At 38.6% G+C, this 24,206-nt stretch overlaps 1 protein-coding gene across 3 annotated transcripts in view; it reads left to right on the top strand.

Moving 5' to 3' along the window:
- The window catches only part of LOC128534532 (NACHT, LRR and PYD domains-containing protein 12-like), a 68,114-nt gene that overhangs the window by 34,821 nt on the left and 9,087 nt on the right, over positions 1-24,206 (top strand). For all 3 annotated transcript variants that reach the window (XM_053508995.1, XM_053508997.1, XM_053508996.1), the window contains 2 exons: positions 6,052-6,225; positions 9,990-10,163. In XM_053508995.1, the coding sequence (XP_053364970.1) occupies positions 6,052-6,225; positions 9,990-10,163 (348 nt within the window). The remainder of the gene's footprint in view (positions 1-6,051; positions 6,226-9,989; positions 10,164-24,206) is intronic.

The following is a 24,206-nucleotide window of genomic DNA, read 5'->3' as shown; positions in this document are numbered from 1 at the left end:
GGCACTGACCGAAAAATGTGATCTATTTTATTATCTATTACATTTCTTCAGTAGGTACACTGCCTGTTAAAAAAAAAGTCACTCATATTTTGTAGGACCTTATTTTGCTTTGATTATAGCATGCATTCACTGTGGCATTGTTTTAATAGGCTCATGGAATATCACAACAATCATTTCTGTCCAAACTCACATTATATTGACAACCCAAGATCTTGTATTGATGATGGGAGAGTCAACCTGCTATGTAAGGCCTTCTCCAGCACATCCTAATGACTCAATAGATTTAAAATATAAACTTCTCCTGTTTCCTCGTCCACTCTTTTACAATTTGAACCTGACGCATCCTGACATTTTTATCTTGGAATATGCCTGTTCCATCAGAGAAGAACAAATTAATTGATAAATAAAACATGGTCATTCAGTATTTTCAGGTAGTCTGCTGACCTCATTTTTGTGCACATGATGTTGCTAAAACTGGAACTGACCAACTGAAGCAACCCAAAATCCTAACACTGCCGCCACATACTTGTAATGTACAGTAGGCAGTAGACATGATGTATGCATAACCTCATGCGGGTCTTTTTTTACCCCGATGTGCCCATCAATCTGGTACAAAGTAAATCTGGACTTATCGGATCACACAAGTTTTTTAATGCTCCACAGTCTTATTTTTTCTGCTCCCTAGCAAATTGAAGCTTTTTTGATTAGCCATGCTGATAAATGCTGTCTTTAAGACTACACAGCTATTTAGTCCCAATCCCATGATGTCATGAGACAGAGCAGAACAAGAGGAATCCAAGTGCAGATGAATAACTGCAGCGTTAGACAAGACCGTGGTCAGAAGGCAGAAGCAAAAATCAAAAACTAGGGAATCAATCGGTGAGGTGACGGATACAAATTGCAAAGTAAGAGCCTTAGTCAAAAAAAGGAAGAATAAGTTTGGTAACTGGAAAATCAAACATCGAGGCAACAGATCCAAAAAAAAAAAACAAGAGCTATAGTCAAAAGGGAAAATGCGAGATCAAAACCAAGAGATCAGAGAGCAAAGAGACAAATTTAAAAACATAAAACAAAATCTGTAGTCAATAAGGGAAGTGCAAAATCAAAACTGAGACATCAGAGTAAGCCAACAATCCGATTCAAGAGGCAAATAATGAGAAAACCAGAAACAAAGTGAACTTGGCAACGTGAAAGCTATGAAACAAAAACGTGAGAGAATTAAGGCGAGAAAAGGCACACAATAATCCAGCGCTGTAGCAGTGCAAAAGCTCATACTTAAGTGCTGAAATGATCAGGATGAAATGCGAGACCGGTATGCAGACGAGGCGGAAACAGGGGCATGGGAAAGGACACACGACAGCCTAGAAAAAAGGTTGTGAATTATGACACTTGAGTTTTCTTCATACTGTGCATGTGGAAATGCTCTTACTTTCACTACTAAACATAAAGTCTTCTGGCGTTGTTGTTAAAAAAAATGAGAAGCTACTTGATGCATCAGTTATGGGTAAATAATTGCCCGCTGAAACATATTAAACACTGCAGTAATTATCTAATGGAAGGCTATTTTACGATTAAGTAGGCTAACTTGTAAACCTTGCAACTGTTTTCTATGAGCTAAATATTTTTTATTGATTTATCACAGAATGGCTTAGTAACTGTCACAGAGAAGGATGAGTATGTATGTGTGCATGTGTGTGTATTTGTTAGGCGTGTTGCAAATTAAACTCGAATGGCCATAAAAGAATCACTGACACCACCTCTTACTTGCTAAAAGAGGCTTAGTACAACCCATAGAATGAACCTGTAAACAAAATCATAAGCATATTTGTTCACGTGCTTGCCTACAGTGGGTATAGAAAAGAACAAATTATTGTTTATACAGTACTCTTTAAAATAATCACACTTTGTTTCTTTGCATCCTGAAATGATGAAAGACACATGTTTTTGTTTTATACAGCTGTATTTACTCATTACAACTTTTAAAATCCAAGATGTAACACCAACATGTAAGAAAACAACAACAACAACAACAACAACAACACAATCATTGAATTGGAAAAGGATCAGGTCATGTATGGGAGCCTGATGTGGGCCTAAGAAGGGGAGATTATGGAGGGTGTTAGTGCAGACTACTGGGAAGACTCTCCCCGGTCTGAAACAATAATGGTTTAAATCCAAAAGTAAATAAATTTTATAACCAATACAAAACTTAGTTTTTTTCTTCTTTTTCGTCTCTTTCTTCTTTTGATACAAACTTCTTCTGTATTTTCTCATTTCATTTTTGTTACTTTTCTCTTGAGCATGATATGGTTTATTTAGTCTCAAGACTGTGTTTTGGTTCCGGGGTTAAGCTCTCGCGAGCATGCATGGCTGCAGCGTGAGGGAATCCCGCTGACGTGTCGGCTCATGTGATCCAGTATAAAAAAGGACCTGGAAAATTTTTGAGGAGGAGAGTATGACTGGTGTAGCGATAAACAGGAATCCCAATGAGAGAGAGAGTCAATGGATCACATTCCAGAACTCCCTCTTCCGCCTGCATGTCGCATCCCGATAATTTTATCTAATTCGCAATAATAATGGCGCATCTGTAAAACGAAGCTGCAGAAAACATCACAAGGCGCCTCGGAATAAACCCCAAAAACAAGGGTGTAAATTGGCGATCCGGTAAAGAAAGCAGACAGTTTTTACAGCTAAAATGTATGTAATGTTTTTAAAGCTTTTAATTTTTAAAAAATATGCTTAAAATTATCATAACAATGTGCAGAAAGTAAAAATTAGAATACAAATTATAGTAGGTAGTCAATGGGAATGCCTATTACCGCTGTGGCAAAATGACAGCGGCTAAAAATAAATCATTTGCATTTTAACCGAAGTAGTTTTCAAATATAGTTAGAGCTTAAGACATAAAAAAGTCATAATATGTTCTGTTGAAGAAATACTACAGTGATGGTAATTTCTACATCCGAGTACTTTATACAACAACCATAGAAAAATCTGAACCAAAGCTATTGACATTTCTGTAAAATAATGAGTTAGATTTTTTTATATTTAATATGGTATAAAAATAAATTGTTAAAATTAAATAGTTAAAATATTAAGATGGGGGAATGTTTGATTTCATGTGGACACTATAAGATTTGTATTGAAAACTTCTAAATAAAAAGTGGCAGCTGGCATGCCTAAAAATAGATGCAGGATTATTTTATAGTCTAAATAAAAATGCTTTATTAATTGCGGACTCTTGTTGTTCACTTACAATATTTGTTAATTTAATTTTAATGAAGTTTAGTCTTAGGGTGTTGAGCCAGTATCATGATCCTCCTCTTTACTTTCCTACATTGTCCTAGTGCCCAATCGCATGCACGGTTTTCCAAAGCGCAGAGGAATTATTTTGTATTAAATGATATTTATGCAGTATAATCAAGGCCTCTTATTCCTATTTTTTCTAAGTTGTTGTTCGTTTAGTGTTACTGTGTGTGCTTTACAATGTCTGAAAATATATAAATGCAAATAATTCATCCCTATACATTCACCTGTACATAAAGAGAAACTAAGATGCGCCCCTCCCCACTTTAAGACTCTTGGATCTGAGGCCTTTCTGAAGACCTGCAGTGCTTTAGGCCTCTTCCTGAATTTGTGTAAATCTTTTATATTTTCTGATGCTGCTTTGCGACAATGACAATTGTTAAAAAACCCTATACTAATAAAATTTAATTGAAATAAAAAATTGATTCTAAACTTGACATTGTTACTGTTTTTAATCCCTATAATGAAAGAAATTGAGATTTTCCTTATCATAACATGTGTTGTATTGTTTTTTAATCACTCGACCCACAATAATTTTCTTTGGTATTTTTATAGAATGTTTTCATTTTAGATTTTACAAAAAATAAATAAATAAATAAAATTATTCCACTTGTATTTTCCATTTGTAAAAAACACAAAAAAATCATGGGTTGTGTATCGAGTGATTAAAAACAATATAAGGCGTGTTATGATAAGGAAACTTTCCATGTCTTCCATTCCAGTGATTAAAAAACGGTAACAATGGCAATTTTGAAATTTACAGAAGCTTGGTGGTCCACGCACATCCTCTTTCGGACGAGCCTTTTTCTGAAAGTGCTGTTTTTACGGGGGTAGGGCTAAGAAACACGCATCTTGATTTATTAATCCACGCGTTCTGTTTAGATTACAGTGTGCACTGTTTATTCTGTTTATATATCCGTTACTGTATGTTACATCTAATTATAACACTAGGAAAGACCGTTTGTTTTGGATAAAGTGACTGATGTGCCTATTTTTTTTTTTCAGCAAAGCCACTGTTTTACTGACAATCTATGACTTTTCATGAATATGTAAGATCTATTGACACCTCTCAGGTGACAAACACACACACACAAATTTTTATTCACACATAAGAATATTTGTATTAACATAACATAAACTGTTATAGCTGAACTGTCTGCCACCTAACACACTGTATAAATGCAGATCATTTCTTGCTATCTGTTTCACCCAAATGAGGATGGGTCCCCTGTAAGTCTGGTTCCTCTCAAGATTTCTTCCTACTACCATCTCAGGGAGTTTTTCCTTGCCACTGTCGCCCTCGGATTGCTCACCAGGGACAAACTGACCATTTTGATTTATACAAATTCACATTTCATACAAACTTAAATAATTCTTTTGATTGTGTAAAGCTGCTTTGCCACAATGACAATCGTTAAAAGTGCTATACAAAATAAATTGAATTGAATTGAATTGAATAATAAACTACGGCCTGAGGCGTTGGCCTATAGTTATATTTACATTTACATTTAGGCATTTGGCAGACGCTCTTATCCAGAGCGACTTACATGGGATCTTCCGAACCGTAGTCCAATGCCTTAACCACTGAGCTACCCCTGGCGCCACTCAGCGGTAATAGCCAGCAAACGCACAAACCCAAATGCTGCTGCCGTGAGATGCGGCAGTAAAACCATTATTACGGTTGACTACCTACTGTACTTATTCATGAATATTATACTTATTTATGCTTATATTTAGTGCTCTACTCTCGTACACGCACTTTTAAACTTGTTTTTGTGTGCTGAAACTCACTTAAGATTATTTACGTGTGTTTGAACTCTGCCTCTTCTGTGCACTTAATATCATAAAGCTACACTTGCACAAACTGCACCAGCATTATAACTCTGCCACTATTCCAGCCAACTAGAATCTAAAGCAGGGGCAATAGCAGCCAATCAGAAACTGGAGCCGGGCAGATTCGAACTGTTTGTTTTCTGATTGGCTCCCCAGTCCTCCTCTTTTAGTTTGAATTCACGGAAGTTGCATCATTTCATACATTAGTTCTTATCGTTATTATTTATTTGTTAGGTAGTTTGTAATCATGTACATAATTTAAATTGTAGAATGTATGTTTGGTCTAATGTGTTGTTGATGCATCTTATGTACTTCACTTCTGGTATAATAATATACTAATGTCTGTTTTGGTTTAGACAGTTTATATTTTTGGTTGTGTTTTTGTGAGATAACCTGACATCTTGTTAAGAACAAATAAAATATAGTACTGTTTTTATTTTTATTTTTTTGTAACCTTGTGCAAATTAAATCTGTTGAACTCATCAATAAAATCTGCCTCATAATTACTGATGTAATGTGTTTCAAAAACATGTTATAGTGTAGAAAATGTATTTAGCATTTGTAAATTCCCTACTTTGAGCATGTTGCGCCATTACTGATTGAGAAAGCTGCCCAAATTGTCAAATTTTGTTTCAATGATGTAGCTAAACAAACTTTTTAAAATAAAACCTTTCAGCTTGTCGGTCCCTTGTTGCAGAAATTTAAGTTCTTTTGACCAACCTGTATGATCCAAGCATACTCACTGTTCAACTTTTGACCTTACCACTAAAGAGTGTTAATGTTTTGGTTAATTATAGCTTGTGATTAGAGAGGACAGATAGACCAACATGACAGACACATCATATTTATAAAAAGTAAAGATAAAAGATAAAAATCTGGTAATGAAGAGTGTGTCATTGTGTCTCTCTATAGATTGCGCAGTTGTGGTGTCTCGGTTGAAGGCTGTGCTGCTCTGACTTCAGCTCTGATATCAAATCCCTCACACCTGAGAGTACTGGATCTGTCCATGAATAAAGTAGGAGACTCAGGAGTGAATTGTCTCTGTGATCTACTGGAGAATCCTTCCTCTAAACTCGAGACACTAGGGTAAGATCATCTCTCTGAGATTCACATGACCTGCTCCTTACAATAGGTGTGTTTTAGTACTTTATGCTCACTACTGTACAGTCAAGGCCAAAAGTTTCGAGAATGACACATATATTGGTTTTCACAAAGTTTGCTGCTAAACTGCTTTTAGATCTTTGTTTCAGTTGTTTCAGTGATGTACTGAAATATACAGTAATTACAAGGACTTCATACTTTTCAAAGGCTTTTATTAACAATTACATGACATTTATGCAAAGAGTCAGTATATGCAGTGTTGGCTCTTCTTTTTCAGAACCTCTGCAATTCAACTGGGCATGCTCTCAATTAACTTCTGGGCCAAATCCTGACTGATAGCAACCCATTCTTTCATAATCACTTCTTGGAGTTTGTCAGAATTAGTTGGTTTTTGTTTGACCACCCGCCTCTTGAGGATTAATCACAAGTTCTTAATGGGATTAAGATCTGGGGAGTTTTCAGGCCATGGACCCAAAATTTCAATGTTTTGGTCCCCGAGCCACTTAGTTATCACTTTTGCCTTATGGCACGGTGCTCCATCATGCTGAAAAATGCATTGTTTTTCACCAAACTGTTGTTGGATTGTTGGAAGAAGTTTCTGTTGGAGGGTGTTTTGGTACCAATCTTTATTCATGGCTGTGTTTTTGGGCAAAATTGTAAGTGAGCCCACTCCCTTGGATGAGAAGCAACCTTACACATGAATGGTCTCAGGATGCTTTACTCTTTGCATGACACAGGACTGATGGTAGCGATCACCTTTTCTTCTCCAGACAAGCCTTTTTCCAGGTGCCCCAAACAATCGGAAAGGGGCTTCATCTGAGAATATAACTTTGCCTCAGTCCGCAGCAGTCCATTCACCATACTTTCTGCAGAAGATCAATCTGTCCCTAATTTTTTTTTTTTTGAAGAGAAGTGGCTTCTTTGCTGCCCTTCTTGACACCAGGCCATCTTCCAAAAGTCTTCGCCTCAATGTGCGTGCAGATGCGCTCACACCTGCCTGCTTCCATTCCTGAGCAAGCTCTGCACTGGTGGCACTCCGATCCCGCAGCTGAATCCTCTTTAGGAGACGATCCTGGCACTTGCTGGACTTTTTTTGGACGCCCTGAAGCCTTCTTAACAAGAATTGTACAAACCGGATTCAAAAAAAGTTGGGACACTATACAAATTGTGAATAAAAACTGAATGCAATGATGTGGAGGTGCCAACTTCTAATATTTTATTTAGAATAGAAAATAAATTACGGAAAAAAAGTTTAAACTGAGAAAATGTATCATTTTAAGGGAAAAATATGTTGATTAAAAATTTTATGGTGTCAACAAATCCCAAAAAAGTTGCTACAAGTAGCAATAAGAGGCTGTAAAAAGTAAATTTGAGCATAACGAGGAGCTGGAAGACCAATTAACACTAATTAGGTCAATTGGCAACATGATTGGGTATAAAAAGAGCTTCTCAGCGTGGCAGTGTCTCTTAGAAGCCAAGATGGGTAGAGGATCACCAATTTCCACAATGTTGTGCAAAAAGATAGTAGAGCAATATCAGAAAGGTGTTACCCAGCGAAAAATTGCGAAGACTTTGCAGTTATCATCATCAACTTTGCATACTGTAACATCATCCGAAGATTTAGAGAATCTGGAATCTCTGTGCGTAAGCGTCAAGGGCGTAAAACCATACTGGATGCCCGTGATCTCCGGGCCCTTAAACGACACTGCACCATAAACAGGAATACTACTGTAAAAGAAATCACAGAATGGGCTCAGGAATACCTCCAGAAACCATTGACAGTGAACACAATCCACCGTGCCATCCGCCTTTGCTACGGCGAATGGCAATGTCTGTTAAGTGTTGTAAGAAGAAGGGGAGATGCCACACAGTGGTGAAAATGGCCTTGTCCCAACTTTTTGGGGATTTGTTGACCCCATGAAATTTTGAATCAACATATTTTTCCCTTAAAATTATACAATTTCTCAGTTTAAACTTTTGTTCCATGATTTATGTTCTATTCTCAATAAAATATTAGAAGTTGGCACCTCCACATCATTGCATTCAGTTTTTATTCACGATTTGTATAGTGTCCCAACTTTTTTGGAATCCGGTTTGTACCTCTTTCCCTGAAGTTCTTGATGATCCTATAAATTGTTGATTTAGGTGCAATCTTAGTAGCCACAATATCCTTGCTGGTGAAGCCATTTTTATGCAATGCAATGATGGCTGCACGGGTTTCTTTGCAGGTCACAATGGTTAACAATGGATCAACAATGATTTCAAGCATCACCCTCCTTTTAACATGTCAAGTCTGCCATTCTAACCCAATCAGCCTGACATAATGATTTCCAGCCTTGCGCTCGTCAACATTCTCACCTGAGTTAACAAGACGATTACTGAAATGATCCCAGCAGGTCCTATAATGACAGCAATGAAATGCAGTGGAAAGTTTTTTTTGGGATTCAGTTAATTTTTATGGCAAAGAAGGACTATGCAATTCATCTGATCACTCTTCATAACATTCTGGAGTATATGCAAATTGCTAATATAAAAACTTAAGCAGCAACTTTTCCAATTTTCAATATTTATGTACTTCTCAAAACTTTTGGCCACGACTGTATGTTTTAACATAAGGATGTTATTAAATGTCTTAATCTAGAGAAATCAATCTACTTTCTGACTGCACTAATAAGAGAACAGAAAATAAGGACAATGCTCTTCACATCTATTTAGCGCTTTGATTGGCTGGTCAGGTGGAACACATGCCAAATGGTAACCAGTTATTTTGTCCGTTGTGGCAGCAATAGTTGCAGTGTAAACTTCTTTTAAAACTGGCATGAGAGAAAATTAGAATAGACTCATTTAGGTGCACTGGTTTTATCTACTTGTTTGCTTTTTCTGTGGAAATGCAGCAAAGTCTGCGCAGCATAGCAGTTTGTCCAAGAGTATGTGTGCTAGTGTGCTTTGTTTGTCTAAACTTTCTTAGCTAATTGTATGTTTGTTTTTTAGATCACATTAACAGTTGATTGTGTATCTATTTTAGTACGAAAAAGGTAATACGAGCTCCCAGTCTGCAGGTTTTCAGGAAAAGAATCTCTACCCCACCAGCTCTACCCCACCCTCTTCCAGCAACAGCAATATGAGAAAGACCATCATAGGGCAAAGCATTAGAGTTTGTTTTAAAATCATACAGTATTTGGTCGGGGTCCCCATGCATTTAACCCAAGCTGATACCACTATCAGCCCTGGTTAAAATTCACTTTAAAGTAAAATGGCATGCTTATTCTTCCTGTGTCAAAAATCCACAGCCTTAATGCTAAAAAATGCAGTTTAGTAAATGAGGATTTGCTCCTAAAACACAAAATGGTTGCTCTGATGCGGTAATAAATCTGAATGGGAAAAGCTTAAATAGTGATAAATTCATTTGAGTAAGGAGGAGAGGGGAGAAAAAAAATAAAGTTAAATGCTAATAACCTGAATTTGCTGAATGACCAGATCATCAGCTGACCTCATTTTATGGCCACATAATTTTGCTGAGCCGAGACCTGACCAAGAGGCAGTTTTATGATCTGGGCTTATTTTATTTGGTCAGGTTTAGGCTCAGCAACAATATGTAACAATAAAATGAAGTTAGCTGATAAGCTGCAAGTATTAAATGACCAGGTTATTACATCATAGTTGATTAGAACAAACCGATGAAAGTAAATAAAAAGAAAGAACTTTAAAGTAAACGTGTGGTTAAAGAGTGCCATTCTGTCTCTCTACAGGTTATATAAGTGTGGTGTCTCAGATGAAGGCTGTGCTGCTCTGACTTCAGCTCTGAAATCAAACCCCTCACACCTGAGAGACCTGGATCTGTCTAATAATAATGTAGGAGACTCGGGAGTGAAGTATCTCTCTGCTCTACTGGAGAATCCTCTCTGTAAACTGGAGACACTCAAGTAAGATCATTTCACAGAGTCACTTGACCTGCTCCTCAGTAAGACACATCAATGTTCTGAGGAGGAAGCTTGTTTCTTTTTACTGCACACTGATGACTTGTTGCATGATTTGTTTCAGCAGTTTGTCTGAAATTACTGTAAAATTTACTAAAACACTGACTAATAACTGACAGTGCACCCGGCGCCAAAACTAAATGCACTGTGTGTGAGCTGTAGGGTTTAAAAGCAACAGGGAAATGCAAATGAGAAACATTTTATTGGTCTTAAAGCTGAAATAATGTTTATTTTGTAAGTGAACATAAACAGGGTTGTTTTAGGGGAAGGTGCTATCATCGTTGCTGGCAACACTGTTATGTTGCCATGGTGATTTCTGACATAGATTCATTAAGAGTTGAGAGCAGCTTGGTGTTTTTTTTTTTGACATAGCATTTCTTTGGAAATAAAGAACCTAAAGAAAAGGAGCTCTACTGGAAGAAGTTAAATGCCAGTGCCAAGCAGCAGTATTTTAAGGAACTTGTAGAGATCTAAAAGCATCCATTGACCCGGTAGCTAAAGAGTAGATTAAAGACACGGACATGCTAACCTTCTCACATACCCTGACATTTTTAAATTACCTGGTTGTGTCACCTGCTTGCGAAGCATAGGCAACTCATAGAGGTCACTTTCTGTCGTTGTCATACTTTTCTTCTATCCCACAGCATTTATGGAAATTTGACCAAATCTTCACAAAAACTTTCTTAAGACGCATAGATCCACCCTGGCTCAGTGGGCAGGTGACACATTGTATTTTTTTTTTTAATAAATGCATACACTTTAAGGTAAGGTGGCACTCCTGTGGGCTATTAACTATCAAACTAAAAAAGAAATGCAAAAATGTAAAGCAGTAAATGCAAAGGCAATATGTTAGGTAATATGAGCTTTTAGGTTTGTGTGTCAGGTCAGTATGGATGAAAATGCACTACCAACAGTGTGATGCTAATAATAATCTTTTTTAAATTTATTTATAAAGTCATGATCATGTAAACTGCTATGGCAGTTTTTGATGCGGTACTTTTGTTCTGGCATAGCGATGTTGTTTACCAATTTAATCTACTCAGAGATGAGATTGCCCCATCCACCAACAACGTAAATGACTTGTGCCATAATGTTAATTCCACAAGCTCTATACATATAATTAAAATAAGGAATGTACAAAATCTCCAAACTCCAATCTTCCTAAGGAAGGAGCAGCGTGCATGAATGCAGTGGCTTGATGCTCTCCTTTTTAGTGTTTTTAAGTGTGTGCTTTGGTCAGAGGTAGAGAAGACATAGAAATCAAAAGTGGGGATGCTTGTCCGACATGCTTGGTAGGCTAAAGAAACAACTGCACCCTGTTGCATACTGTTGATAAAAGACATGGCTACGGTAAGTCATCCCCGGTATCCCAGACCATTGATCTATAAATTGCTGTTTGTTCTGGAAAACTGAGTCGAGCATTAATAATAATAATAATAATAATAATGTAATGTGGGCATTTCTTGTTTTTTGTTTTGTGTTTGGTTTAAGTTTTGTTATGTTATGCTTGTGTGTTGTGGAGCTGTTGGTGTACCAGTTAGTTTGTCTCGTAGTCTGCTGTGTACCTAGTCTGTTTGCCCCTTGGGTCTTTGGCTACTAGTCTGTTTAGCAACTAGTCTGTTTATCTACCATCCAGCTAAGCAGCTGGTGTGCGTAACAGCTATTACGCCTAGTCAAGTCCCTCATATGTTTAGTCTGTCTTGTGTGTTTTAGTCCCCTTGTCAGTTTAGCTTGTTTAGTCTTCTTGTCTTGTATGTTTAGTCGTGTATCTTTAATCTTGCATGTTTAGTCTCTGGTCTGTGTGTTATTTGATTGATGTTTTTGTTTAAAACAAGCTCCAAAGTAAAGCCAACTTCCTTTTTCCATGTTTTGTTATTAAAAGACTTTCATCCCGCTCTCTGCATTTATGCCTCACCTTTAAGCCCACCGTCCAACACCAACAAATCATGACAATATCATCACTGTCTGATTATGAGGTAAACTTATTCTGTGTGAAAAGAGAGTAGTGTTCATTAATTGCATTAAAAATGTTTACGTAAAACCCCATACAGTGGGTACCCAATTGGAATGGTTATAACTGTCGCACTCACCGCTGCATAAAAACGACAGCAGCTAAAATAAATCAGTTGCATTTCAAAGTCATTCGTAAAATGGTCACTAGGTGGTGCAAAGTGACATTTTCACTCATCGCAGTTTAAAAATACAATTTACTCATAAAAATGTTGTATTGAAGAAATACAGTAGTGATGGTAATTTCCATATGAGTACTTTACACAAAAAACATGAAAAATCTGAACCAGAGCTATTGATATGTACTGTACAATAATAAGTAAAAAAAAAAAAAGATTACGTTAAATGTTGTTTAGATCAAGTTCACTAGCTGACAATTTTATTTGTACAAAGTATTAACTGTTATATAGCGTATCTCTGTATCTGTTTATTGTTATTTAAATTCTGGGTTATTTCAGGTACTTTAAACACATTGTTGTGTCGCTCATGTTGGGTCATATGAGTGTAGTGGGTCATTTACAAATGATGATAAGGATGGATAAGATCAAGAATTAGTTCATCAGAGGGACAGCCCTTGTTAGATGTTTTGGAGATAAAGTCAGAGAGGCCAGAATGAGGTGGTTTGGACATGTTCAGAGGAGAGATTGTGAATATATCGGTAGAAGGATGCTGAGGTTGGAACTGCCAGGCAGGAGGTCTAGAGGAAGACCAAAGAGGAGATTTATGGATGCAGTGAGAGAGGACATGAATTTAGTTGGTGTGAGAGAAGAGGATGCAGAGAATAGGGTTAGATGGAGGCAGATGATTCACTGTGGCGACCCCTGAAATGGAACAGCCGAAAGACAAAGAAGAAGAAGATGGGCTCAGGACTTCGTTTCGGCAGTCTAATCAGTGCTCAACCGCACGCATAAAGTTTTTCAGAGTGATAAATTAGTGATGTCTTTGTTTTCGGCTGTGGTGATGATGGTAATCATGTCATCTCGTCGTCCCCTCAGCAGTGGATGTGCCAAAAATCGACTTTTCATACGAATTACATTGTTTAGCTTTTTTTCCATTAGTTTGTATAAGAGCAAACATTTTGCTTTCTAGTAGTATAGATTTTTTCACGTCTGTGAGGCGAGTATACATGGAGTTTTGGTTAATTTTCTGATGCGCTCAAGTTCACCGAAACAAAACAGAACAGTGCACCCTGTTTGCTTTCAAACATTTACAAAATCATAAAGTTTTTTAGTTATTGTGAGTGCGCTTAAATAGCGTATGAAAAATCCATATGAAAGTAAGGAGTGGTACAGATTCTTCTCTGTTTCACTGAATAATTCATGACTTTTCATGAGTATGTAAGACCTTCTGACACCCCTCACACACACACACACACACACACATACACATACACACACAGCAGACCAAATCGTGATTAGCACATCCCATGAGCATTTACTTACATCTGGACTGAATCGTTTACATAAGTCACTGATCAATAGCTCATCATATCAATTTATTCATACAGATGTACCTGTTTTACATGGAAATTTACAGGCTTGTTACTGAATGATTTACTCTGACAGAGCCATACTAGCAGCTGGAACACCTAAAACAGATGCAGGATTATTTGTATAATAATTTCTAAACGTGGGCTATTGTTTTTTACTTACAATATTTGTTAATTTAATTTAAATGGGGTTTGGGCTCCGGGATGTTAAGCATCGTGATTATCCTCTTTACTTTCCTTTGTAGTCTAATCAGTGCTTAACCGCACACATACAGTTTTGTAAATTCGTTTAATGTTTAACTTGTATTTCATAAGGTTTTGCCAGTAGTGGCAAACTGGGGTCATTATTTACTATTAAAAAAATTAGAATGATCTGTCATGGCGTGCGCCCAAATCTACTATCGTTTTATGGTCATTTATTTCAGTTAATAAATCTACTACAAATTTAAAGAACACAAGATACAGTGGTTACTCAATCGGAATGTAGGTTCTACCGTCGCGGCGCTCGGCGGTACCGTTTGGCTTTGTGCGTTTGCTGGCTTTTACCGCTGAGTGGCGCTATATAACTACAGACTGACGCCTCATGCCTTAGTTCATTCTCTGCTGAATTAATGAGACACAGAGTTTTAGAACTGCACGTAGTAGCGGATAAAATCAAGTAAAACATTGTGGTTAAACAAATTTATAATCACAGAACTAAAATTACAGTACAAATGTAGAATTCAAATTAAATTAAATCTTATTAGGATCAAATTTAAACAAAATAAATGTTAATACAGTGAGCCTTTGGATTTTATCACGTGTAATTAGAAAAGACGCGTGTAGGGTTTTGTGTCGTCTTATATTTTGTGTTCTTTAAATTTATAGTAGATTTATTAACTGAAATAAATGACCATAAAATTATAACATTGTCAGGACGTTCTACTGCGTCAGCTGATGTTGGTCATTCAGCCCCGCTTGTGTTTGTGCGTTATTATAAAAATGAAATGCAGTAGGCTGTTATGATCTGTAACGGATTCGACCCATGTTGCACGGGCGGCACCATAAAGCACGGACACGAGGCGAGGTCTTACGGGAAAAGGCTAATTTATTTAGGTAAAAGGGGGAAGGAAAGTGTTGAAGGAGGAAGAATGGAAAATATGGGATAAAGGTTGTGCATGTGCAGTTCCGGGGGCTGTGCCACACTGGCATGCGGGCACACAGCTGACGATAAGTGTTGGTGCGCGGAGTGGCAGAACTGAGCACGCGGAGGCAGCGCTTCTCCCGCTGTCGATGGCCGGCGCGAGTCCTCGCTGACGTAAAAACTTAACACAAACGTCCTCGCAGCCTTCTCCTCTTCGGCAGCGGGGCTGCGAGGGCGGGCACGGTGCGGGAGTGAAGATGCCGCAGGAGCTCGCGCAGCTCTTTCTCGCGCTGTCCTCAGCGCGGAGATCAAAGGGCGGAATTCTAGTGTCCTTGTTTAAAGTCCCTGAGCCGCGTCACATCGCCCCACTGACATGCTTATTTTATATTCTCCATCACATCACGTACTTCCCAGACCTCAGACAAAACTCCGCGCCTTGCTTTTATAATGCGGAGCAAGCCCAAGATCATATTAACGTTAATTATCGCCAGCCGGCACGAATAGGCGGCTCCGTTCATATGCTGCCTATTCAGGGAGCCTACGGAGTGAGCGAGTAGCGATAGTAGATTTGGGCGCATGCCTATCACAGACGCAAGCCGTGGCAGATCATCATAATTGTCTTTAACTTGTATTTCATAAGGTTTTCCGAGCGGTGGTACAGCGCAACGGGGGTCATTATTTACTATTAAACATTAAACGAATTTACAAAACTTTATACGTGCGATTAAGCGCTGATTCTACGTAGGAAAGTAAAGAAGAGGATCCTGATGCTCAACATTCCGGAGACCGAACCCCATTTAAATTAAATTAACAAATATTGCAAGTAAATAACAATAGCCCACGTTTAAAAAAGCGTTTTTATTTAGATTATAACAGCTGCCACTGTTCTAGAATTCAAATTAAATCAAATCTTATTAGGATCAAATTTTAGCACAATAAATGTTAACACGGTGAGCCTTTAGATTTTATCACTGAAGTGTGTAGGGTTTTGTGTCATCTTATTTTTTGTGTTCTTTAAATTTATAGTAGATTTATTAACTGAAATAAATGACCATAAAATTAAAACAGTGTTAGTACGTTCTACTGCGTCAGCAGATGTCGGTCTTTCAGCCCCGCTTGTGTTTTTGCGTTATTATAAGAATGAAATGCAGTAGACTGTTATGATTTGTAAGGGGTTCGACCCATGTTACTCAAACAACTCAGTTCAGGTGTAAGTAAATGGATAGAAAGTAAATGTCTGTGCTGGGGGAAGGAGGTGCTAATGATTTGGTCGGCTCTGTGTGTGTGTGTGTGTGAGAGAGAGGGGGGTGTCGCGGTGGTTGATTATTCAGTGAAACAAAGGCTCAGCTGAAAAATGTTAGGCACATCAGTCACTTAACCCCCAATAAAAGGTATTTAGTTGTAATATTGTAAACAGATGCGCACTAAATACCAAACCTAAACCAGGCACAAGGATTAATAAAACAAGATAGCCCCCATACCCGTTTTTTAAAATAAAAATACCAAAGAAGATTATTGTGTATAGGCTGATTAAAAACAATGCAATTTACGCTATTATAAGGAAAATCTCAAGTTCTTCCATTCCAATGATTACAAAAGGTAACAATGTTAACTTTAGAATCTAGAATCCAGAAGATTAAAATTACACAAATTTAAATCACTGAAAGTCTCCAGAAGAGCCTCAGATTCAAGAGGTTTTTAAAGTGGGGAGAAGTGCATTTCAGTTCTTCTGAATGTATAGGTGAGAACAGCCGATTCACACCTGGGGAGGGTGGATAATTTGTATTTGAATGTTGTCTTTCATTGTAAAGCACTATAGTGACACTAAAAGAACAACCCAGGATTAATAGGAATTATTATACTGCATAAACATTATTTAGCACAAAAAATTCCTCGGGAAAACTATACGTGCGGTTGAGCGCTGATTAGATAGGAAATTAAATCGGAGGGTTTTTATTTAGACTATAAAAAATTAACCTGCGTCTATTTTTAGGCGTGCCAGCTGCCACTTTTTAGTTAGAAGTTTTCAATACAAATCTTATAATGCGCACATGACATGACGAAATAAGGCACGACTGGTGATGATTGGGGTTTGTTGGGTTACAGTGGATTTTACTACACGGTGTGAGTGCAATGGCCATTCGTCCGCTCGCGCTGACTCTGCTCTCCGCGGATGGCCGGACCGGCCCCTCCCACCTCTCGCTCCTTTGAAGTCCCTGGGGCGCTTTCCATTTGCCCTGCTTGCAAGCCGCACTTCCGCGTTGTTGCACGCGCGTTGCATACACAGCGCGTAGTAAAATCCACTGTAGCCCAACAAACCCCGAGTATTTTATAGCGCGGGGTGCAAGCCCAGGCAACGATAGCAACGATAGCTCATCAGTCATGTGTAATTCTGCGGTCCCGCTGCTTCGCATGTCTGAAGGGGAGGCCGCCTAACTAGTGAGCGAGGAGCGATATTGATTTGGGCGCACGCCGTGACAGGCTGAAAAAACTGTTGTCAGGTTAATGTGCAAAAACTATATAATAAAACTATATAAGACTACATGCCTTTATAAGACTTAACTTTTATTTAAGCGCACTCACAATAACGAAAAAACGTTGTGATTTTGTAAGTGTTGTGATTTTGTAAGTGTTGTAAGCTGCGCTGTTCTGTATTGTTTTTGGTGAACTTGAGCACGTCAGAAAATGAACTCAAACGTTTTTTTAAATGGTCAGAGTCAGTCTGCTTGCTGTTTTCCCGACGCACCCATAATCAAACTTCATGGAAAACTTCATGAGTGCTGATTTAGACTATGGAGTAAATTAAAGAGGAGCATTACGATGCCGAATCGAAGTCCTGAGCCTAAACCTCATTTAAATTAAATTAACAAATATTATAAGTAAAAAAACAATAGCCCATGTTTACAAACCGTTTATAAATTCTTTCCGACATGAGTTGGCCAGGTGTTATGCGCAGAGCGCAGGGAGATTTCCTGAAGTTTCGAAATCACTGAGGCATTTTTTCTAAATAGACGCTATCTTTAATAACTGATGGAGGATTTGAGCTGTTTACACACGCATTCCTGCCTAAACAACTCTTAAAACTACACCTGTGACACAATAACAGTAATATTTCTAACATTCTGCAGGCTGATATTTGGAGAAACGAAAGAATAATGAATAAACCAGTTGTTAGGTCAAAATAACCCAACCAGGTGTTAATTTGTAAACTACATCTCATATGAGCCAACATGAGTAACCCAACAATGTGTTTAAAGTACCTGAAATAATCCAGAACTTAAATAACAATAAACAGATACAGTGATACGCTGTATAACAGTCACTATTGTATTTACGGCAACGAGCGAGAATGTCACTTTGCGCCACCTGGCGGCCATTTTACGAATGACTTTAAAATGCAACTGATTTATTTTGGCCGCTGACTAAAATCTAAAGGCTCACTGTGTTAACATTTATTTCGACATTTTATTTCGCTAGATAAGATTTAATTTAATTTGAATTCCACATTTGTACTGTAATTTCAGTACTTTGATTATGAATTTGTTTAAATGGCAGTGGTAGCTCAGAGGGCTAAGGCACTGGGTTACTGATCAGAATATCGGTGGTTCGATCCCCAGCTCCACCAGGTTGCCACTGTTGGGCCCTTGAGCGAGGCCCTTAACCCTAACTACTCCAGGGGCGCTGTATCATGGCTGACCCAGTGCTCTGACCCCAGTTACGCTGAGATATGCGAAGAAGGAATTTCACTGTGCTGAAATGTATATGTGACAAATAAAGACTTAACTTAAACTTAACTTACATGTGCTTTAATAAAAGGCTGTAATGTATATCACCCGAGGTCTTTCACTGTTGCACTTTATGGGACAGAAAGGCCATTTAAAGTTACAGTGTGATCAGAAAGCTTACTTTTAGCTGCTTGTGGTCATATGACTAGAACTTCTGTCTTATTAGGATTAAGCAGAAGGAAGTTAAATAACATCCAGTCTCTTATGTTCTCCACACATTTCTCAACTTTAGTAAACTGTTTTCTCTTATCTGGTTTTGCTGAGACATATAACTGTGTGTCATCAGCATGCTTACAAATTATGTTGCCCTAAAGAAGCATGTAAAAATGAGAAAAAAAGCAGTGGGCCTAAAACTGAACCCTGTGGAACACCAAACTCCAGTGGAGAACATGCAGAATGGTCACCATTTAAATCAACAAAACGAAAAAATAGGTAAAATAGGATCTGATCCATAAGAGGTTCCCTTAATTCCTACTACATTTTTCAATCAGGGAAGGATCATACTATGATCAATAGTGTCAAAAGCTGCACTGAGGTCGAGTAACACAAATATAGTGATGTAACCCTGATCAGATGCCAATAGGAGATCATTTACTACTTTAACAAGTGCTGTCTCTGTGCTGTGATGAGGCCTAAATCCTGACTGATACAGTTCGTTCATGCCATTTCAATGTAGATGTGAACATAGCTGCTGTGATACTACCTTTTCCAAAATCTTAGAGATAAAGGGAAGGTTTGATACCGGCCTGTAATTGGACGGCTGACAGGGTTTAAGATCAGATTTCTTAATTAGTGGTTTAATTACTGCTAATTTAAAAAAGTTGGCAACATACCCACTGCTGACTGAACTGTTAATTATTTTCAGCAGGGGTTCTGTTATTGCTGATACTATCTGCTTGAGAAAATGTGTCGGTATAGGACCTTTAAAGGCATATGGAGATCCACAAGGGTCAATTTTAGGACCTCTGCTGTTCTTCATATACATGCTTTTCTTGGGTAACATCATTAGAAGACATAAGATTAGTTTCCACTTCTATGCTGATGATGCTAATATCCAAGTTGTCCAGATTAACTGAGTGTGTCCATGATTTAAAAGATTAGATGACCGATTTTCTCTTACTAAATCCAGACAAGACAGAAATATTACTTATTGGTCCAAAAACTAGTACACAAATGCGCTCACACTCCAGCTTGCACTTAGAAGCATGTACTATTACTACTAGCTCAACAGTGAAAAATGTGGGTGTAATATTTCCAAAATTACAAAATCAAGCTTGGGAACATTTTATACATATCTGATGCAGAAAAGTTAGTTTATGCATTCATGACCTCCAGACTGGACTATTTTAATGCTTTGCTAGATGGTTGTTCTGCATCCTCAAAAAACAAGCTACAGTTAGTCCAAAATGCAGCTGCCAGAGTTCTCACCAGATCAAGATTTAAATTGAATTTTATCATATAAACCTAATACTATCATTCCTGCACTGGCTACCTGTTAAGTTTAGAATTTAAAACAAACTAGCATTCCTTATGTACAAGGCCCTTAATGGTTTAGCTCCTACTTATCAAGTCTTCTTACCAGTCTTCTGACACATTACAATCCGCAGCGCTCCTTAAGATCACAAAACTCTGGATTTGTGTTAGTTCCTAGAATATCAAAGTCCACAAAAGGGGGTAGAGCATTTTCATATTTAGCTCCTAAGCTTTGGAATAGCCTTCCTGATAATGTTTGAGGCTCATACACAACCTCCCAGTTTAAAAACAGACTCAAGACACATCTCTGGCATATACATGATTCATCCCATAATCATACTTCAGTACATTTAAATGCACACTTTCATCTAGTGCTGCTAATATAATGAACGGCAACTACGCTAATACTTTTCCACGTGTTCTTTCTTTTTCTACCCATCCTGAGGCACCTGGATGTTGTGCCTGCTCCAGTCGATAGAGGCCAACACTGCAAGGATCCTGAAGTGTGTTTGGAGTTATACACACTGCTTCCTGGCTCCCAACAATCCAGACCCCCTGTGCCCTATGCACCTGTCTGATTTATCCTGGTGCCATGCTGGTGCCGAACTGAACTGGATTCCATGTTAACTTTGACATCTTCTGTTATATTGAGCTTCCAGCTGTCTAGCACACAGTATGACTTCAGATCAATCCCTGTATCTGTTATGACCCAAATGAGGATGGGATCCCTGTTATGTCTGGTTCTTTTTAAATTTTCTTTCTATTGCCATCCCAGGAAGTTTTTCCTGGCCACCATCTCTGTCGCCCTTGGCTTGCTCATCAAGGACAATTAAATATCACTATAATATATAGACACTTTTTTACTTTCTCCTACACATTTCCATAATCTTTGTCAGCATGAACTAACCTAGGAGACGAGGGGCCTCATGTATCAACGCTGCGTACGCACAAAAACTTTGCTAATGCCAGTTTTCACGCTCACAGTCGGATTTACTAACAGTGAAATTAACGTGAGAATGTGCGTTCTTCCACGCCAACTTCATGTCTGGCGTATGTGTATTTCTTGTGTGTGTTTTATTTCCGTTGGCGACTCCTAGAGGCAATTATGTTAAATTGCACACTACAAAGTATCGCATAATTTTATTAATAAAATTATTTATCGCGTAATTTATAATTAATAAAATGAGTTAATTGACACAATATTTTTCTACCAATTATTTGATTTAGAACATATAAAAGCATTTGCAAATGTATACAACTCTTAGTCTATGGCAATGGCAGTGTTGGCCTTATTAGAGGACATTGTCAGTGGCCGAATTCGAAGGGACGCGTTTTTAGGGATCACAGTGATTTTCTGGCCCACGATGATGACTGGATTATTAGCCGTTTCAGATTTCCAAGAGCTATCCTCTTGGAGCTCTGTGCTGAGGTGGGTCTGAATTTGGTAAGAGAGACAGCGAGGAGCCACGCATTACCCGTTGCCTTACAGGTGCTGACAACGCTTGGTTTCCTGGCAACTGGTCCTTTCCAAAGGGAACTGCCAGACCGCTCAGGGTTAAGCCAGTCGTCTTTGAGCCATGCAATGCCAGCTGTATGGGACGGAATCATCCGCATGTCTAGCAGGTAGCCTATATAAGGTTTCCATACCATGCAGTTGACCAGCCAAACATTAAAGCGCAATTTGTAGCGATTGCCGGTTTTCCTAATGTAATCGGAGTGATTGACTGCACACACACTGCTATAAAGGCGCCATCTGAAGACGAATTTGCATATGTGAATCGGAAACATTTCCAATTAATAAATGTGCAAATAATATGTGATGCTCAAATGCGCCTAACAAATATTGTGGCAAGGTGGCCTGGGTCAACCCATGATTCATTCATCTTCACAAATAACACAAATTTAACCCGCGTCCTATAAACACACACTCAATATCAGAAAGCGAAACCCAAGATAGTGAGTATTCACGAATCGGTGGACGGACAGCCAGAACAGACATGAGCCAAACTCAATGACTGAGCGTTGAATCGTGGTTTGTTTACCCCTCTTATACTTCCTGGTTTGCGACCGCTTGCCGATTGAGTGTGCTTGACAATCTTCTTTAAATTTTGTGAAGCTGCATGAGACAACGGCAATCGTAAAAAGCACTATATAAATATAATTTAATTGAGTTAAATTGCACCTTTCAGGTTCACCTGCATATGGCTTGGGGAGGGGGCTTGGGGGGGGGGGGGTAGTAGGTGCATCTCGGCCATGAGAGGGGGACGATTGCACCACTGGAGACCCGGAAATACTTTGAGCTGAATTTGGATCTGCGTTGGGTTTGCCTGCCGCAGTACCCGCAACGTTACAACACTGTTATAATTTAAACACCTGTTTCTAAAAGAAGGACAAAATAACGTGTAAAACTGATGACTGTAGACTGAATTTCACATATTGTATTAAATTTAGCAGAATATCGTATGTAATCAGACTGACTTTTACACTTTTTTGGATGATCCTTCCTGGACACAAAATCCTTAGCACATTTGTCTCTACTGTGAATTTCACATTCTAATTCTTTGGAACCTAAAGGATACAATTTTTTACTCTTCATTAGCTTAAATTCAGTATATATTTAATTATGACTTATCAAGCAATATGGGCCCGATTTCTCGAAAGCTTCTTATCGCTAAGTAGTTCTTAAGTTGTACCTTAACCTTTCTCTTACCGTTATGGCGCATTTCCCGAAATTTTCATACGCTAAGTATCTCTTAGGTAAGTCACATGTTCGTAAGGTTGGTCTGGACCAACCTTAACTTATTCATAGCGTAGTTTCAGCTCAAGACACTAGTCGCCGTCACTGAGCAGCAGTCTTTATAAATCAGCGGTGTACATTATGGCACGTTATCAAAGTCGTATTAATGATGGAATATATTTTAGGCCTGTTTAGGAATTTTATTTTATTTGATATCAGAACTAATAGAGCACCTTTTAATTAGCCTATTTCATAATGTGACTAATGCATTAAAATTGGCAATCACTTTTAATATTAAACAGGTGGCAAACAATTAGGCAGCGTACATGGTTCATGTAAATTTTTCCTTTAGGCAAAACTTCAGCCCTTTTTTATATTTTGCCTGAGGTGGCTATTTAAAAGGTTTCGCCTTCCAAGGCAACAGATTATGGAGCTTCTTGAACTGCTCAGACCTGCGCTTGCCAGACCAACGCGTCATACTTATTCTCTATGTCCCGATGTCCAGCTGCTCACTGCTTTTTGTTTAAAATGTTTCATACGGTAAAACGTAATTTTTTTTCATTTCTCTGACTTTATCTTCAAAACATCTAACATGGGTTGTCCCTCTGATAAACTCATTCTTGATCCTATCCATCCTTGTCACTCCCAAAGAGAACCTCAACATCTTCAGCTCTGCTACTGTACCTCCAACTCTGCCTCCTGTCTTTTCTTCAGCGCCACTGTCTCTAAGCCGTAGAGCATTGCTGGTCTTACCACTGTCCTGTACACCTTTCCTTTCATTCTTGCTGATACTCTTTTATCGCACAACACACCTGACACTTTTCTCCACCCATTCCAACCTGCCTGTACCCACCTCTTCACCTCCTTCGAACACTCCCTGTTGCTCTGGACCGTTGACCCTAAGTACTTAAAATCCTGCACCTTCTTTACCTCTGCTCCCTGTAGCCTCACCGATCCTCTTGGGTCCCTCTCATTTACACACATGTATTCCGTCTTGCTGTGGGGTCAGGGGTAGCTCAGTAGTTATGGCATTGGACTATGGTTCGGAAGATCCCAGGTTTAAACCCCACAACCACCAAGTTGCCACTGTTGGGCCCTTGAGCGCGGCCCTTAACCCTCAACTGCTCAGATGTATAATGAGATAAAAAAAAAAAAAAAGTTAAGTCGCTTTGGATAAGAACGTCTGCCAAATGCCTAATTCCTCTGCTTTCCAGAGCATACCTCCACCTGTTCCCTGCTCGGGCGAACAAAGCACAATGTCATCTGCAAACATCATAGTCCATGGAGACTCCTGTCTAACCTCATCTGTCATCCTGTCCAAACAAAAAGGGGTTTAGAGCCGATCCTTGATGCAGACCCACCTCCACCTTGA

Source organism: Clarias gariepinus, chromosome 12, assembly GCF_024256425.1.
Source record: "Clarias gariepinus isolate MV-2021 ecotype Netherlands chromosome 12, CGAR_prim_01v2, whole genome shotgun sequence".
In the NCBI taxonomy this organism is placed as follows: domain Eukaryota; kingdom Metazoa; phylum Chordata; class Actinopteri; order Siluriformes; family Clariidae; genus Clarias; species Clarias gariepinus.
The sequence above is the reverse complement of the archived record's forward strand: the minus strand, read 5'-3'. Positions and strand labels throughout refer to the sequence as shown.